Raw genomic sequence first — 19,756 nt, forward strand, 5'->3', positions numbered from 1 at the left:
GATGATTCTCCTGATTAAATATCCTATACTATTTTATTCATTGTGATAGGGTTTAGAAAGCCAGGTTACTAATTCAATAGTGGTATGTGATTTAATCTTTTGGAACAAATAATCAAAAATAAAGTGATGACCATATATAGTTATATTTTACCCATATTTTCATTTTAATATGAATAGTTTTTCAGGATAATTTTAATTTTTCTTACTTCTCTCTATCAAGGACTAGCTTCTTGATTAAAGAACTGGGATTATTAATAGTAGGTCTAACAGCCCTTAGTGCTAGTAATGGATAGCTTTGCTTTAATTTAAGGACATTAATGATGATCTATCCCTAACTTGGTCCTTGAGGTCTTCTAGTGGTGCACCCATCACCACTGTAACTGAGTCCATCCACCTTGCTGCTGGTTGTCCTCTTCTTCTCTTTCTTTCCACCTTTCCCAGCACCAGAGCATTCTCTACTAGGTCTTCCTTTAATGTGTCCAAAGTAGGATAATTTGATTCTGGTCATTTGTGCCTCAAGGGGGAACTCTGGGTTGATTTGATGATCAAATTGTTTTCTTGGCTGTCCATGGTATTCTCAGGAGTTTCTCCAACACCAAAGTCCAAAAGCATCAATAATGTTCCTATCCTGCTTCTTCAAAGTCCAACTTTTGCTTCCACAGAGTGTCACAGGGAATACCATTGCTTGCACAATTCTGATCTTTATAGGTATAGACAGAACACTGCATTTGAATATCTTTTCCATGGCTGCTCTACCAAGTGCTAGTCTATGGTGTATTTCTTGATTGCTTGTTCCTTTACTGTTGATGGTTGATCCTACAAGGCAGAAGGTCTCTACCACTTTGATATCCTCATTGCCAATTCTAAGGCTGGTTGTTCTACCTGTTGTCATTAGTTTGGTCTTTAATATTAGTCCCATCTTTTCATTAAGCTTCTTGACTTTTATTACTAGAGCTTGCAAATCCTTTGTATTTTCGGCTATCATAGTGGCATCAGCATAGCACAGGTTATTGAAATTTCTTCCTCCAGTTTTAAAACCAGTTACTTCAAAACTAAGCTCTGAAACTGAGAGAATCAAGCTGGATTCCTATGAAAAGCACCATGAGTTAGGTAAAATTGAGACTTATCCCAATATAAGCTATGAGCAAAAGCTTGTGAGAAAGTCCTGATTAAATTTCCCACTGAGTAACACTGACAAAATGCCAGTCATGTAACTGGAAAAAAAAAGTCTATAGCTGGAATCCAAAGTCATGGTATAATTCAGGTACACATTTTAGTAATACCCTTTGTAATACCCTCAGACTATTGCTGGTCAGGAAGCAAAGTGAAGATTACTGTAGGAAAGTAAGCATCCTGTAGGTCAAAGGCTGAGAATCAATCTTCAGAATGAAAGATGGACAGGATGCTTGTAAAAGATCACCGTCTTAAACAAAAATTAAGATTATGACAGTAAAAAAATCAGGACATCATATTTCTTTGGTGTTATGAAGTACCAAAAGGAAAACATTTTGTGTTGTAAGTATCTTCAGACTGTGTATATAATCCCTTTGTGATGGATTTTATCTGCTCCTTGAGGGAGGAGACAGAAAAGTAGCAATCCAGAATCTTGGGGAGAATGTCATTAAACTCAGTGATATACCATGCAATCTCATGAGTCATGATAGAAAGGCCTATGCTGTCCAACGCGATCTTTTGCCTAGCTGTTTCCAGATATCACAGCCCAGAGCCTGGGATGGTGGAGAGAACAAAACTTCCCATTAATGGGAAAGACTGTTTACATGCTAAGAAGCCTGATGATCTGAACAGACATGTTCTAACATGATGATACCAGCCATAAACATGGCAGCAGAGTCACCATTATGCTTTGACATACTGAGTTGCTGCTTAAACAGTCCATTAACTTCAGCATGCAACACCTGTGCTGTTATTTATCTTTTGGCAAATGCTGGGAGAAGGAAGCTGTTTTCTCCTGCAAGAAGAATGGAGTAGGATGTAAGCCTGAGGTTGGTGATCTGGAGGACTAAACTGCTGATGAATAAAAAAGTTGGCAGCGTCTGTTTATCAGTGGAAGCCGAAGGTGCTCTATGAAACTTCTACTGTGAAGGGAATTGAAGAACATTCTTTTTCTGAACCCTGTAAAGATTTTTCAACTGCCTCAGCATTGTGGGCATCAATGATGCCTGATCCAAGCAAACTGGGCAATGTGAAACAGATCTTACAACTCACTGGGGAAGGCTGCTTAATCTTCATATTGAAGTTTTGTTTCGTTTTTCTTCTAAGACTTCCTATAGAATACCTCTGCAAGGAGAGGAAATTGCGGTAGGCAGACAGAAGGCTGATGATATGGATTCAGATTGTAATTTGGAACCTTCCAAATCATGAGTTGAGGACCTGGGTTCACTATTCGAGGGTCTTTCAATGTAAACATCTGAATGATTGTATAAGATAATAATGGGATCGGTTACTGTTAGCAACAAGAACTGAGTCAATGTAGAAAGGATCAGCTCTACCAGTGGATATGGGACCAGAATCATGAAGTTGGCAGGATCTGAGAGTTCCTGCACTTCTCACAGATGATCACCCTGCCTCTATTTAAAAAAGAAGACAGAAAACAAAAACTTCAGAGAAGGAGAATTCATAACTTCATACTTTCTTTCCTCATCCTTTTGTTTCATCTGTGCAACTCTATTTCAAATGGCAGTTAAGCTTGGAAGAATTATTAACATTTTATTGGATTTTATTTTATTTGGTTTTTTTTTTAGGATCAGGGTATGGCATTAACTAAGATGGAAGGGATCAGCAATTGGTGTTATTGATCATTCTCTTAAAACCATCCTACCTAATCAGTTTTATGCCTGCCTAGTTAAAATTTGTGGAGTCCTTGGGGTTCTCTGAGCTTGGTTCAAAGCTCAGAGACCCCCAAGGACTCCACAATTCAACCCTGAGCTACATATATTCTCTTCTACTAGTAGTTAAAATAACTTCCAAAGCTACACTCAAGCAAGTGAATATAGGATTGTAGCCTACAAGAGCTATCTTATGTGTCTCTCCTATGGCTCCACAGCTTTCATGAAATGCCTCTTCCAGAAGGCTTCTCCAATCAACCATGGCAGTGGGTGGGTCTTTGTATATGTACCAGGAAGTTCAGCAAACATGGAAAGGTCCTTCCAAAGACCTTCACTGAAAGTTCTTGGATTTGGTTTGCACAGCACTAATCTCTAACTTTAAGGAAGTCCATTAAATTCCTTCCAGAATTGTGCTGCCATGTTGTTATTTCTTATCTGAAAATCCTGCTCTGTTTAAAAAAAGCCAGCTAAATTTGCTTTTAAGAAGTTGGGATTGAATTGTCCCAAGTGGGCACAGACGTGGCATATTTACAGTGAAACTGCTGCTTTTTGGTCTTGGTTTTTTTCGAAGATAGCACATTATTTTTAAAAAGGCTTTTAGAATTTTTTAATTCACAATAAAGCCAGTCTCATGAGAGACTCTATTCTAGACAAGTTTAAAGATCCATACAAGCCAATCTTTGCACAATGATTAGACATGCATTAGAAATGCAAATTACCTTTACTATCCTAATTGATCCAGTCTTACCTTAACCAATATTCTGATTTAGTTTGCTAGCTGTAAAATAAATCCAGTGTAATTATTCTTAAACCCTGCCTGAATCTATTTTAATTAAAACCTGGCACTTTTCCACTGAAAGCTTTAAGCGGTTTTATCTGGATAAGGTTTTAAAATGTAACACTTTACATATGTAATCTCACATAAAAGTAAATCTGTTAAACAATAATTTATCTAGCTTAGCTTTAGGGTTTTCATTTTCACTGATCTGTTTTGCATTCTGTTTTCTTGCTTGTAAACAAAATATATCAAGAAGAGCCACTCCAAAGCCACATAGCAGGACTCATCAGAAAAGAGAGAAATTAATTCAACTTTGCTCATCATAAACTGTTCTGGGGCGAGCGATGAAATGATTAGGGCTGAGCTGTAGAGAGCACCCCAACGCACATCTACCATGTGTGGAAATAGTCAAATTCTCCAGAAGGCTGTGTGCAAGTCTCAGTTGAACTAACTCACCAAATCACACATTTAAACTGGATCCTGGCTGATATTCACACTCCTACCTTTTATAGTCCCATACTTTTAATCTCCAAACTGTATTATTTTCTGGAATTTCTTTGCTATGTTTAACTTTTCAAACATTATACTGTTGTAATGCTTATTTCTCATGCTTCATTTTATTGTGAGACCCATTTTGAACGTCTACATCAAAAAATGGCATTTTGTAATGATGGATATGATCTGGTTGGCATATAATAAATAGGATTGTCTTACAGTCAGCATTTCTAAGCAATCTGATTTAACTCATGTTTTCTGACTACTAGGTGGAGGAATAGTTATTCCTAGTTATAGTTATATAAACAGCCAAAGTTGCTGTTTCCTCAGATTTTGTTAAATAGTTTTCAGTTCAAGCTGTGTTAATGCATGTTTTAGGAAAAGTCACCTACAAAATTGCTTGCATTAGTGAAGTTACATAGGCTACCCAAAGTCACAAGTTGTGAAAGAGGCAGTTTTATAAATTTCTTAAATAAATAAAATAAATGAATAAAGGCAAAGAAAGATACATACAAAATGTATTCATTGGCGAAGCAGAATATGCATATACCTGTAATAATTACAATGTCTTGGTATTTTATTGAATATATGGATGTAGTGAATAGATGGACTCATGTAAAAGAGGGAAGGGACAAAAACAGATTGTTCCGTATGTCTATAAATAAATAAATATGTATATTTCACCCTTTCTTTAAATCAATAATTTCCAAATTCTTCATGTACGAATCCCAGAATTTGGGAAGTGCTTTGTGTTTAAAATGCATGACTATATCAAAGCTTTCTAAGAGTTAACAAAAATAAATTTCTTTTTTGCTGGATTAGCTTGAAAGGAACTAGATGAAAACTGGTCAAGACATTACTTTCATCTTAGAGGTTGGTCTGACTAGGAAAATTTTTCTCCTGTCTGAATTGTGATGCAAAAAAAGCTGTTCATGTCCCACCCCAGTAGGTCCACATTAAGGTTGGGAAAGTTAAATAGATATGGCCAGTGGAATTCAATGTCATTAGTGTATTACCATATCTTTCTTTGTTTTCAATCTTTTGTAGCAGGTAGAATTTAAATTATTCTTTCCTTTTCTCCCTACAAACGAAACAATTGTTAACAGTTGCGATTTATAGATAGCATCTGTGATAAGTAATCAAATTAAGCTGAAACTATTTTCACACCATTAACAGTTCCCGAAAGATTATGATTTAATGAGCCCATCTCTTAAAATGTTCAATATTATTTAGTGTAACAGCCCCCCTGTTATCTCTTACCATATTATACAATCCTTGATTTAACTTAACTATAAAATAAGTTCTATTTTAGGAGATAGACTAAGTAATCATATTGGCCAAGGTCACTAAATGAGCTCAATGTGTAACTTGGAATTGGAAATGGAATTTCTCATTCTAACTCAACACCATACTTACAGTGAAACCAGTATGGCTAGCGGTGGCAGAAAATCAGGAGTCTGATAGCACCTTGTCCAATTAACACATTTTATTCAGAGGCATAAGCTTTTGTAAGCCTTATTAAAAGAGATAACCTGTCATCAGCATCTGATGAAGGGAGCTTCAGCTCACAAAAGCTTATACCTTTGAATAAAATTTGTTAGCCAGAAAAGGTGTCACCCGATTCCTGATTTTTGGTGAGAAGCTATTTCCATTCCAAGCCTGATAAAATTCATAGTCAAACAGTTATACCGATAAATATGGTGTCTTAATCACAGATATCCTGGTGGAATAGGAACCCAACTCAACACAACTGTAAGTGGAACATGCTGGTATGAAGAATGTTGATCTCTTGCAGAAGAGGGATATTTGCTGATCAAAGAATACATAGCTGTTGGTTTGCTAGTTGGCATGTAAATATTAATTTAGTTCTAAGTGCATGAGTATTTGCCTGTCAAACATACCAGATTCACTTACTTCTCTATTCATCCATCTGGGAAAAGAAATAGAATTGAGTTGTATTTTCTGGTTTTATGTAAAGCAGGAATTAAGGCTTTAAAAAGCTCGTATCAGCAAAACAATGTGAGGTTTCTTGATTTGTTCAATAATTAAGATTATTTCAAACCTTTGTTACTGGTTTTGGTGAAAAAAAGCCAGGCACCTGCTAAACTGGAACTAAATTATGGTTTATTTATGTAAGAACAGAAGTGAAGGGAAAGAACTCAGTGTCAGTGCTGAAATAGAATTCAGAGCAAGTAAGTGGAAATGAAATGCTATCCTTGGTTGTTTTTCTTATAAGGCTACCAAATCTGGCCTACAGAAATATTGAAAACCACCAGAAGGCAGTGCTGATAAATAGGAGGGTTTTCTGTATGGCTTTGCTGCCCTTCAGTGTTCAACTGGATTTTTGCAGCACAGATCCGGCAGTCTTACTTGTTCTACGATGAAGTCCTCATTTATTCTATCTATATGACCAAGCCAACCCAACGTACCTATTCAATATGGTTAGTCACTGTCATATTCTATCCATATTCGTTCTGCATGCATTCATTCTTCATCCTAGCTCTCCTTGTTCTACCAGACATTAAGTATCATATTCCTACTGCATTCAACTCACTTTTATAGTTCTCTTGAACTATTCAACAATCATTTCCATAACGAAGTGGGGACAAGCTCATTCTTGCTTCTTTCAACAAATATTCATTTCTTACATCAGATCACAGACAGTACCATGCAAACTTTCTCCACCCATTTTACAATTCTTAGTTAGTGAATTCTTACCAATGTGTACACATACACTCACAGACAAACCATTTACATGTTTATAGTAATAAAAACAACAATTAAAGCATCCACATTAAAGCAAAATAATAATTAAAATGTCCATGGTAATAGCATAGTAATAAAGTAACAATATAATAAACACAACAAAATAACAATGATAATATTGATGGGGTATTCATTAACCACAACAATGGAAATGAATAGAAAACATGAATGAGGAGATCTTAGATCTGAATTTGAGTAGACTCCAGTACATTTATTACATTTACTTATTTAAGAACATCTATATTGCCCTTCAAACCAGATGCTGATCTTCAATCAGGAAGTAAAGAGAAGGAGCAGATTAGCTCAAAGCCCACTTTTAATTTTAATCCAAATAAACTTTTGAAATGAACTTCTATTCTGGATTTTTAGGATAATATTGGCAATATAAAAGGACACAGACTAGCAATGAAGATAATCGCGCAGAACGCATAGGGATATGTAAAAGAATGCCAAAGCTTTAATGTTGCTAACAAAAGAAAGCTCTTAGTAATTTAAAAACAAGATTGTTGACAACAGAAACTTCCTTACCAAAACACACTTCTTGGTGTTTTCATCAACCTGGAAGACCTGATTAAATTCAGGGTGATTAACCCCATTATTTAGGGACAAGGAAGCCCTGCCTTAAAGTCCTAACAATAATAATTGAAGTGCCAGCTCTTAAAAAACTAAACAAAACTTTAGCACTAAGCACCCTGGTAGATTAACGTATATTGTGATCATCCCATGAAATGAATTCTCAGCTGGGTTAAATGTACAGATATGGAACAGAGGAACCTACCATCTGCTTTGGGCTGTGGTGTCCTTGAATGCTCTTTATCTCCCCAATGAATAGAGAGAGAACTGGACTCTTCCTGAGAAACCACTCCCTTCCCAAAGTAACCACAGACTTTTCCATGGCAAACATTTTGAACTGAGCCAAAATTTAGTCTTACTTAAAGTCTTTGGAATATATCTGGCTTAAATTTGTTATCTGAGACTCGTGATTTTCCGGGGGAGTACTCTTAGCAAGATGAAGTCCAGATTCAATGATAGGTGAGCTTCAATTCTCTGATTCACAGATACTTGAGTGAATACACCTCTATCAATGTCTCTTTTGCAAAATGCCTCCCCACCCACATTTCTACGCTTTCGATCCCTAGTGTTTGATGCAGGGAATCCATCAACCAGGACTGAAGCTGGGAGGTTCCAAGGGAAAGTGACGATGTGCAAGTCTTTTTCCCTCTGATGTGCTTGTGGGTGATTGCTCCGTGAACTATAATGGTTCAGAAAAGAAAAGTAGCCTAGACTTTTTCAAGATTTTTTTTTCTGAATATGACAATCACAAACACATTACATTTTTAATTATTTTCCTTTTAATTTGGGAGTGAGCTTTTCGAATGCTTATTTTAGTTTCCTTATATGCATATTGATGATATGCTACTATGGTAATCAATGAGCTTATTTATTTCTTTGGTAAGTTTAGCATTATTTTTAGGCTATTTTTTATCTTATTGCTTGTAATTGAAATGATATTTTGAATTAAAAATCTATGAAGAAGGTGCATAGAAAGACAAAATTTAAAATTTAAAATTTTGTTCCTCTTCTGTATCATGCCAATCCAGTCTTTTGCGGGGGGGGGGGGTCCAGAAGTTTTTCATTGTTAGTCCTCCAAATCAAAACCAGTTCATGATGTTCTAGGTATTGTCCAGCCCCAAAACAGTATTAAAGCACCACAAAATGTTTCTTGTTCAGAGATGTAACTTCCAGAAAGTTGTAGGCCTGTCTCCAGAATAGCTGGATTGTGTGCTAGGAAAGGCCCAAAACACTCTGAAGTTCTCCAAAACATTTTTTTCCTTAAGTTCTACAGAACTTCTTCTTCCTGAATTTTGCACATACCTAATAAAATGCATATTTAATCACTGAGAAAGATATCCACTTTGAAATCCACGCACACACACACGTAATCAGAGCTAATTAAACATTTACCTGCGGTGGAAGAAGTGGTAGACGGATGTAGGCAAGCAACATACTCAAGTCATTACATCTCCTTTGCAAGTCATATTTCACCCACTTCATTAGGGCATGGAAAATGGTTTCTTCATCAGGAACATTCACATCATCACTGGCAAGAAGTTTATGCAGTTCCTCTGCTGGTAACAGTAGAAATTCTTGGTTTCTAATAACCTCCATTATGTTCTCCTATGAAGAAAAACAGTATTTTAGGCTGTGTTTTTCAGTGTAAAAAGCAATCTATCAGTCAAATGACCAAATCTAGAACAAATATCTATTATTCTAAATGGAAGCCTGGAAAATCCATCCATTCTCAACAGAGGTAAGAATGCCGTATGTCCTCTTCAGGTGTTTGCTTGATTGCATGAGAGTTTGAATCTAGGTAGAGGGCATAATACGCTCTCTCACCTGGGGTCTCTCATCTTTTTTTCTAGGAAAGCTAAAAAGGTGACGTTCCTGTGTCCAACCGCAGGCATTACAGTTCTCAGCCTCATCTGGAACTCAGTTTTATAATGGTTCCAGATCAGACAGGACAAGTTCACACTCACGTACACTCTTCTTGAGACATCCCAACTGAATGTACGGGGAATAAAGATGAGGCCCTCTTCTCCACCTACTTGGAAATCTATTTGCATCAGCTGACAACTAACTGTAAAGGGCAATTGTTGATTTCCAAAGTCATGCAACCCACACTTCTTCTAAGACCTTTTGCAAAGACAGACCATGAAAGGCAGCAGTGGCATTAGGACCACACACTCCAAATCAAAAATGTTTATATGTTTATGTGAAATGCAGGGATTTATTATGGTAGACAGAGAATGCTGGAATTAAACCTTCTTTAAAATTAGACTACAGCTGAGACAGGATTAGTCCAGCTATTGCAATGATGAAACATTTGACTTTTTCTTCAGCCAAGATTCTAAGGAAATTGATACAATAAAAATGCAGTTTTGTTTTTCTTTTCTTTTGGGGGGGGGGGGATTCTATTAAAAAAATACTATGAAATGTTGCTTTGTTTAAACTCAAAGTTTAAACTTTGAGAGTTTAAGACTGGATACCAGAGATTTTGGACTAAAACCTAGTTACCAATAGGTGAAATCTCCTTCAAGTTGAGATCTATCCTGGAACTTCAGACATATATCTATATTCTAAAACCCCATCTTCCCATTTGCTAAAGGGGAAAAAAAATCTTCTGAAGTATTTCTTGGCTACTTAAGGCTATTTCTCACCCTAGCCTGAATTAGAAATAGTTTAAGCATAATATAATAGTTCTCACTGCTATTATACTATTGCTGTACCACCAATAAAATAAATAAGTTTGGTTAAAACAAAATGGCAACTATGAATAAAGTATTATCAAGCCTGAACAGATTGCTAAGGACATTTAAACTGAAAATGTAAACACAGTCTGTGTCTGAAGGTTATTTATATCAGGAGGTTTGCTGAGGTTGAACAAAAATGAATTTTTTTTTGAAAACATGAATCTGTGAAAAGTATAATCTCTTTATCCCAAAGTTTCATAAGTCTTTGGATTCTGGTGGATGGAAATGTGAGAAATTGCTAAGTTCTAAACTCCTTAAGGGAACATTATAACCAAAGTCGCCAGATGCCTGTCACATTAAGTTGTTTTACCCTGATAGGACACTTGTAAACTGCTCATTGAATGCTGCAAATTTGCTAAAGGTTCTCCAATCCCCACAGATAAATTTCAGATTAAATTGCAATTGAAAAGCATTTTTCATGTGGCACATTTTATGGATTAAACTGACAGATTTGCCTATTTTATTGGTGTTTTGTCAATTGCACCCACTGAAGGAATCTACACCGTGCCCTGTTTTGTCAGAAGTATCAAACGTTCTCATACTCAACAAGCTTTGCCTTACAATTATTCCTCACTTGCCTGTTTTTTATCTGAGTAAAGGAAACATGGCTGGTTTTAATACAGCTCCCTTGCTTCGTAGACTTGGCAACAATCTCTAGATAACCACCTTAGGAATCCTCTTTTTTAACAAACTGAGACTTAAATATTTAATAGGTTTCAGGTGTGGCTTCCCACTTTGTAATGGCATTAAATCTGAGATGTGTTTGCGACTTATCTGATTGCTCTTCTGTTGCACTGCAGAGACAATCAGAAGCTTTGTTTCCTGTGCTGTCCAAATGCTTATGTTGGTTATGTCTGAACTAAGTTTGCAAAGCAAACTAGAAAATAATTCCATGGTATGAATCTGATTTGCTTTCCCTACTTGTGGAAAAAGCAACATCCTCTTTTACTTCACAAACAGAAAGGAAATGAAGATGTTGCAATGGAAAAAAACACTTTGTCTCCTACCTCCTGCATATCTGTCGTGGAGATGGAGAAATTGGTGCCCATGTCTTAGTACAACAAAAGAAAATGGACAAGATTTGCAGCGTGGAAGGGAAGCCCTTGAACAGCATATCATCTGACAGGAAAAAACAGTGGTGGAAGGAGTTGGGAGACCAAGAATGAAACTCAGGAAACAAGAGGGGAGAGACTAAGAATACTACTTTGGCTATTTCCACTTTTGTTTCAGCTCATGCCGCCTTCGGTTTGCACCTTCTGGACGGTTATAGAGAAAAGAGCTCTCTTTTGGACCGAAAAAAGTATTCTGTGCAGAACCGAACTTGGTGGAGCGACTTGTTTCAATCAGCTTCCATAGGGAACTGAGGTTCATTAAGCATTATAAAGAAAGCTTCTGATCTTCTGTCCAACAACACAGAATAAAAGAAGTGGGGGCAATGAAAACTTAAAGTTCAGCACAAATCATTGTCCCAGTAAGGGACCATGGTTTCCACCATGTCTGGAATGGTCTCTCCAACAGGTATCACCAACTTTGTATCTAAAAGTGTTAAGTAAGCCTACTGGTCTATTAGAAGCAGGACAGGAAGAGTATTGATGCTTTTTGAACTTTGGTTTTGGAGAAGACTCCTGAGAATACCACAGACAGCCAAGAAAACAAACGGATGGACCCTTGAACAAATCCACCCAGAGTTCTCACTCAAACCACAAATGGCCAGGCTCAAATCATCCTACTTTGGACACATTATGCCAAGACCTGACTCTCTGGAGAAGGCTCTAATGCTGGGGAAATTAGAAGGAAAAAGAAGATGACCAGCAGACTCAGATACAGTGCTGATGAATGCGCCATTGGAAGAGTCGAAGGACCAGGCTAAGGACAGATCATCATGGACAAAATCTGTCTATTTAGTTGGTGGCATACAATCAATGAATCACTACTCTATTACGGTATAGTCCTTCCCCTGTCTATCTGTAAGTTTTATTTTATTGATTTATTTTTATGCTGTCTATTCACATCCAAAAAGGACTACTTGCAAAAAAAACCAGTTCAATATATACTTTTTTTCTCTTTTCTTTTCTTTCTTGAGCAGCAGTCCAATCTGGGTATAGTATCTCTGTGCTATTCTATAAAGCTACATCAAAGTCAACAAGCGGAGAAAATTATTTTATGTAATTTTGTACCAGTCTTAAGGGGAGATTAGCTTCTATCCAGCTTGAAAATGCACATTAAACGACTGTATTATTTAAAATGCCAATTAAAGAGACTAAGGCTGCCTCAGCATTTAGGGGCTTGATAAGGTCATTTGATCAAAAAAAAAAAAAACCTGTTGTGCATAAATTACAGGGTGTGCCTTTTATTATGCAATTTTAACACTGAGTTATGTAAAGTAATTTTGATTACTCTCTGTCAGGATGCTGTTAAGCACATATACTGTAATACAAATAGACAGAATAATGCCTCTTTGAAGGGCAGTTAAATGAGATATCTGTGGTTTATTTGTTTGCTTGTTTTAAATAGCCAACCTGGTAGAAATGACCAAGACATAATTAAAGAAGATGATCTAGGGTCAAGATATCTGGACTAAAAAAGATCTGGGTAACCACTAGATGACAGATGGCTGTGCCTCTTTGCTGCCATGTCGTGGTCATCTGGAATGTTGCATGCAACTTTGGTAACATGAGTTGAGTGGACAAGCACTGACATTATCCATCTCGTTCTTGCCAGAAAGGTGGTCTATCAAAAACCACAGTCTGGAGTTTGAGAAAGTATACTAGCCATAATTTAGCAGGGCAAAATGAGCTTCCTCTTTATTAAGTTTTCTATCACTGAATGTTTGGCTCCGAAGAATTTGGATTTTGTAAACTATCAGCAAATGGCCAAGAGTTTCTCTGATCTAGCCAATGTAATATTGAAACAGGCTTAAATATATTCAAAAATACACTAATGTGGCATAGTCATGAAGGCATCGGGACAGTTGTTAACAAGAGAGCGTAATACGGGATGCAAATTTTATTTTAAAAAATAAAATAAAATAATTCTTTTCTTACAATTGCAAAAGATGGCACAATTTATTTCGTTAAACTTCAGGCTCATTTATATTTTTCTTGCTTAGACTAGCTTTACTTTGACCTTGCTGGCTTTACATCCACCACTTTAACTTGTGTGTTATAATTTCAAGTACTAGGGGGAAAGAGCATTTATTTCTCAGCTTCAGTATGGTCCTCAACTCAAGTTGTACAATAATTTCTCAGCACTAGAATTGGAACAATCAATGTATCTTCAAATTATCTCTTTACATAGTTCCTGTTATGGCCCCAGTATGGTTCCTCATGGAAACCTATTATTATTATTATTATTATTATTATTATTATTATTATTATTATTATTATAATTAAAGTTTAGAAACAGATATGAATACATATTTTCAACTGTTTGTTAAGGATCATTCCCCCCTCTCCCCTCCTCCCATGGACTTTGAAGCTGCATTATTATGGTTTATCTCAGGAAGCTTTGCTAATTACAGGCTTCCTTCAGTCCAAGTCAACATGAAGCCAGTGGGTCCTGGACATGGAAAGGCAATTAGACATTCCAACTCCCTAGAGATGGCGTTAGGTCAGCTGGGTCCCTAGATCAAATTACATTGCCTAACTTTAGAGAGCCTTATCATTAACTTGATTCAATGTGCCACTAATGCTGTTCTGTAAGGGAAATTTAAGAAAATCCTGTACACAGCCCAGTTTTACCCAAATGGAATTGGAGTCATCAAATCACAGCTCTCTTTCTTCTATACTGTCCTTTTTATAAGGGCATTTATCATGCCCCATTTAGTCAAGTTCCCTTGCCACCTGATATACTTTATCTCACTATTGACGGTGTCATCAGAATAATACAGCCTCTTTAAAAGTTTATTCCTAGTTATTTTACGAAGTTTGGAACTCAAGTGCCAGCCATTTGCATCAGGACATAATTTTCCCATCATTGTGGCTAATTGCAGACACCTGTGTCTTGATGCAGCTCAAACCTAATCAGTTTATTCTCAAATCTCAACTTGCAGACTAAACTATTCTTAACATTCCCATTTGAATAAAATTAGGGTTGATTCGTATAGGCCTATAAGCTGTTCTCCCAGTGTATAATAACAACACTGTTTAGGGGCTCATGCAACGCACTAGTAATTTTGACATTTTAGTTAGACATCAATTAGGAGGACTAAAGAAAGATTGGAGATCCTGTTCTCCAAGTCCTATAGCAAATTTGTATAGGAATGAAGTTAGAATTCAAGGATGGCACAGCTGTACCTGAACACCCTTCTGCCCACACAACAGTCCTGCCATGGGAAGGGAGAAAATAGTTCTTCCACTTCCCACATCAATTTGACACTGGAAACTGGGTGATCCTCTCTAAAAGTTGTGGGAAACGTGGGGAGATGAGGGAGCAGGGAAAGTACCTCCCTTGTTCTACCATTAGAACCTCCTTTGGTCGATCAGTTCCAGGAAAACTGTTCACAGCCCAGAGACAAGGAACTGAACCCATGGATATAAGAAAGTAATATTAAATATTTCCCCATCCAATATTTAATATGGTATGTTTCTGTTTTGCTCAAAAGGGAACAGAATATGACTTTTGTACTTTAGATTTAAAATCCTTATTTTCACTGAAGGTTGCTAAGCACATTAGTAGATATTATATGGTTCCATAATGGAGACATAAAAATAAAACCAGAGGGAGAAGAAATTATTTTTGTTATTATCTGTAAAAAGGAAAACATTGGATATTTTGTAACAAAGTATTATTCTGCTGCAGGGGATATGATTAAGGCCATACTGTCTAAATAAGGTTTGAAACATTTACTACCAACAGTTAGACCTTATTTTCAGAGTTAATCTTGGTCAAGAAACTGGAATCTTGACGTGTTCCAGAGTTTTATCTGGACAACATGGCTTGCTGATTCAATATTAGGCTATCATCTATCCATCCATCCACCCACATCGACACACTCACACCTCTTTCTCTCTTAGCTATTGGTACCCAAGATCCTAGCTGACAAACTTCTATAGGCTAACACTGCCTTCTTCATCCTGGATACACTCTAGACTTCAACACTGAGAACATACAGTATGTGGTCATTCTAGGAGTTGGCAACACAACCTTAAGGCCATCTGGGTGGATTAAGGCTGAGCTATTGTATTTAAAATTTATAGAAAGCTTTCTGCAAAGTGGGCATATGTGTTTAATATGTATTAAAACATGTGCAATTTAATTATTTTGCATTCTGCGATATTTAGGAATGGGGCATCAGAAAATTCTATATAGCTATCACTATATATTACATGATTTATAAAATACATATGCACAAGGATAAGACAATGTGCCAGTTCTGCTTTTCCAATGCACCACGCAGCACAGAGACATTTTCATACTTCATAATTCATTCCAACTAACCTTGGATTCTCAGGAAGTTTTCTATCTAGGCATCCATTAGGAGAATACCTGCTTAGGCATGATGCTCTGAACAAATGCATAATGTGTTCTTTGCGCAGCATGTATAGGCACACACACCATATCTGCATGCTGGGATGTGATTTACTGACACTTATGAGCTGTAGTTCAGTGCACAACCAGTGACATGCTTTATTACCCTCAGCATACTGAAATTTGAAAAGAGAATTAATGAAAAAGAAAACAAGTTTTTAACTTTATTGGTTCTTTTACTGTAAAAAAGATTTCAGGATCTCCACACCCGTGGTCTTTGCAATTTTAGTAGAGTGATTCCATTCATCTAGAATGTTTATGAAGATTCTCAGTCATCCAGGTGGAATTGTCTGGAGGTTGAGTCATGGCAACTGGACTTCTTTTCTTTTTGGTAGAGACGCTTCACTACTTGTCTGAAGACTGAAGAAGCTGCTTGGACAAGTAGCGAAACGTCTCTACCAAAAGGAAAAGAAGTCCAATTGCCATGACTCAACCTCCAGACAGTTCATCAAAATCTTCATTTGGATTTAATAATGCACAGTCATGTATATTATGCAAGGAATTATCCTGCATTTTTTATACCAGTTCTCACAAATGTGATGGAAGTGAATGTGCTTTAGAAATGCTTTTGAAGTAGATGAGAAAGTCAGATAAATGATCATGGGGGAGTAATGTGTCCAGTAACGCACACAATTATTGAGAGGACAGCATGGATGTCCTGTCTGTTTCACCATCCTGGAACTCAACCCACTGAGTGTTTCCTGAAATCAGATTACTGTCACACTAAAATGGAGATGTGTCCTTCAGTTACTGATGGACAATATCTTCTTTCTCTGCCCATAAAGACAATTGGTTCCTGGCTCTAATCATGCATTTGCCAATGCATCCAGGTCTCAGTAGGAATTTACTTCCAATTCTAAATAATTTGTGAATAGGAATGAGCAGGAAGTTATTCACATCAAAGAGCTAGATGTGGCAGGATTATTTTGACTCCAGGGACCTTATTTTACTCTTGGTTTAAAGTTTCATAGTATGTCATGGCTTGCTTTCAAAAGTCCTTATCAGCCACCAGCTCTACAATTCCCACCCAAGGTGCAGCTAGTTGTGACCTCAACCAGGAGCCTCTCCACCCTGCCCTCAAGCTCCCTGGTCTATGAAGAGGGGGCAGCAGAAGGGTAAGACAACATAGAGGAGTAACTTTGCTAGGAATAGCCAGATCTGGAAGAGTTAATCTAAGGAGAGAAGGCAAACCAGATCACCATCAGAAGCTGCTACTGTTTAAGGAGATGCTTGAGCTTGGTCGGGCTACTGGAAGAACATTATTTGTCAATGTCTTGTGATAGTTCCTGCCATGAATGTCTCTTACTGATGGATTTTTTTTTTCTCAAATTTATTTTGATTTGGGTTCAAATTGTCTTGATTTGTGTTCAGATTCCTCTTGCTAATGGCCTCAGTGTGAAGTTTCCTGGCAAGAAACTCTTTAGATGTGATACCTCAAACTAGTTTTATGGTCTAGAAATAAGTCTGACATGTCACTGAAAAAAAAAGTGAAGTGCAGCTGTTTGTGAGGTGTAGACACAGAAGTGGCATAGAAATGCTTCAGAATTCCAGGCCAGCCATTCCCACTGCTTTACAAGCCATCGCTGTTATTCTGGGGGGGGGGGGGGGGGTGCATTTATGTTCTTCTGCCACAGCCTCCAGTTCATGTTTCCAGGGTTTTACACTGAATCTCCTGCAATCAGAAGCAGAAATTAGCTGTGAGAAAAAGAATTCAAAATCAAACCTAGAGGATGGGTTCTTTAGTCCATAGAGAGTTGTGGGAACTTAGAAAGGAATGGACAGAAAGGCACTCATTGATTAAACAGGAAGGATGTGCATGAAACAGAAAATAAAGACAACCCTACTTGTGTTTGCTTCCGATGGTTTAAAGCCAAACTGGCTCAAATATTCTCTGTTCTTACAGAACAAAGCTCACAGCATTTCAAGGGTTCCAGGCACAAATAACACAAAGAGAACAAACTCTTTGCTTTCTTTTGTGGTCCCAGAACCTCAAAAACAGGTGGGATAGTAATCTAGATAGAGGACTGCTATGTCTTACCCAACCTACAGAAAAACTGACCAAAAGATGATTTTAAAGAATACAAATGATTCTTTGAAAACATTTTAAAATTTAATTTATTATTTAATTTTGTGTTCAATCCCCTTTATCTCCTTTGCAGAAGAAGGTGGCTTAACCCCAGATATCTAGGCTAGGTCACAGGCCAGGAATTTCAGTGTGTTGACCTTGGCATATCAAATGGAACAGCATTCTTTTCCCTAGAAAGCCAATACTGAGACTTTAGAAAGGTTTACTTTTTCCTTTTGTATCTGAATGGATTAAAATTATTATGTAGACATTTAGTGATTTATTTTTCACAATCTATACTATCAGTAGTCCATGCATTTGTTCTCTTCCCATAAGATAATAAAGGTATTTTTCCATAAAAGTGAATACGGGCCATTCTTGTGAAAGAATAAACATGTTCTGCTATAGAATGGAAGTGGCTGAATGGAATTTGTTTCCACAAAGTAGTTTTAATTGAATTTTATGTCATTTGATGCGGTTGCATCTGATTTCCATCTTAAATGTAAAATCACTCAGTTCAGGCAGAAGACTGACTGCTGCCCATGTGGTAATTTAGCCTTATTTTACAGCTTTTTTTTTTTTTTAGGAAATAAGGATGCAAACCCTTGGGGTTAAATTAGGCATTAGATACTAGACTAATTTACCATGGACTATTTACTTAACTACTTTTTGGATAGGATCTGAAGCATTTCACTATCAGGAGTTGTCTTCCTTACATGCCTTCTAATTGACTGGTTGCCCCCGTGTGGGTCCCTTAAATGTTTACCTTAGCTCTTCCCCCCACTGAGTCTTGATGAAGTGGTGCCCCTAATGTGCTACAGGAGGAGTGCTCTAATAGGGAACGCTTGCTATAGAACAGTTCCACCCGGTGACAAGCATACGAGTTGTACCCATTTGTTTCAAAGAAGTAACGCCAGATAGCAAAAATCATTGTATGAAGTACAGCTATTTATGGCAAAAACATGAGTGGAGAAAAAGGACCATCCAAGAATTATTTTAAAATTGGGGGAAAAAAATCTTTGTTAGTGCATTTAGCACAGGGGGAAATATCTTTCCGTTGCTCTGTAAAAATTTCACTACCGTATAGATGTTGACCTCGTTTCTTGTTTTCTTAATTGATACAAATTGGTGTTTGTAGATAGATAGATAGATAGATAGATAGATAGATAGATAGATAGATAGATAGATAGATAGATAGATATCATAAAAAATAGTTACAGTTCTTGGTATGGAGATAAGAGGCTAGAAAGTCTTGAGTTGTCAAAACCATGGAGGGCAGTGGAAGACAATATTTATAGGCCATCTGGTGATAATTATGGAACATGGAAGATTGTGACTTGAAATATAAGAAGAGTAAATGATAAAGAGCATGAATTGAATGTATTGTGTCTGTGAAACTAAGAGAAAGAAGGATGTACTAGATCTAAAGGATGCTTGGATGTGAGGTTTAATTATGGATTTAAAATATTTTTTCAAGGATGTGGTTTGCTTAAGGAAGGGTTGTGTGTGTTATTTAATGTGTGCGGAGACTGCATCCCTGCCTGAAGATTGGGGTCCTGTTGTTACTGTTCTCCTCTACAAAAGGAAAGTAGCAAGGGGGAAGGTAAAATCTTCAGGAGGGGTTAGGTTGTTAACTAGGCTGCACAGCATTTTGACTGAAAGTGAAAAAATGAAAGAAAAAAAAATTGGGAAATGCAGTGCAACTTTATGCCAGGCAGATCAAATTCTCATCAGGTGACTGAGAAATGTATGTTTTTGTATAGTTGTTGATATAGAGCAATGTTTCTCAACCTCAGCAACTTTAAGGCATGTGGACAATTGAAGTCCATGACTCTTAAAGCTGATGAAGTTGAGAAATACTGATCTAGAGAAAGCGTGTGATAAAGTGAACCGTCTTAAACTATGGAACATTTTGTGTGAACATGGTGTTGAAGGTGTGCTGCTGAATGCAAGAACACTGTATGAT

General features: G+C 37.0%; 1 protein-coding gene across 3 annotated transcripts in view; it reads right to left on the minus strand.

The window, feature by feature from the left end:
• The window catches only part of KLHL1 (kelch like family member 1), a 115,315-nt gene that overhangs the window by 39,225 nt on the left and 56,334 nt on the right, over positions 1-19,756 (minus strand). For all 3 annotated transcript variants that reach the window (XM_088139586.1, XM_088139585.1, XM_088139584.1), the window contains one exon: positions 8,851-9,063. In XM_088139586.1, the coding sequence (XP_087995712.1) occupies positions 8,851-9,063 (213 nt within the window). The remainder of the gene's footprint in view (positions 1-8,850; positions 9,064-19,756) is intronic.

This window comes from Python bivittatus, unplaced genomic scaffold, assembly GCF_059951505.1.
Source record: "Python bivittatus isolate LINGU-HERP-01145 unplaced genomic scaffold, Pbiv_v1 ctg000210_np1212, whole genome shotgun sequence".
NCBI classification, from domain to species: domain Eukaryota; kingdom Metazoa; phylum Chordata; class Lepidosauria; order Squamata; family Pythonidae; genus Python; species Python bivittatus.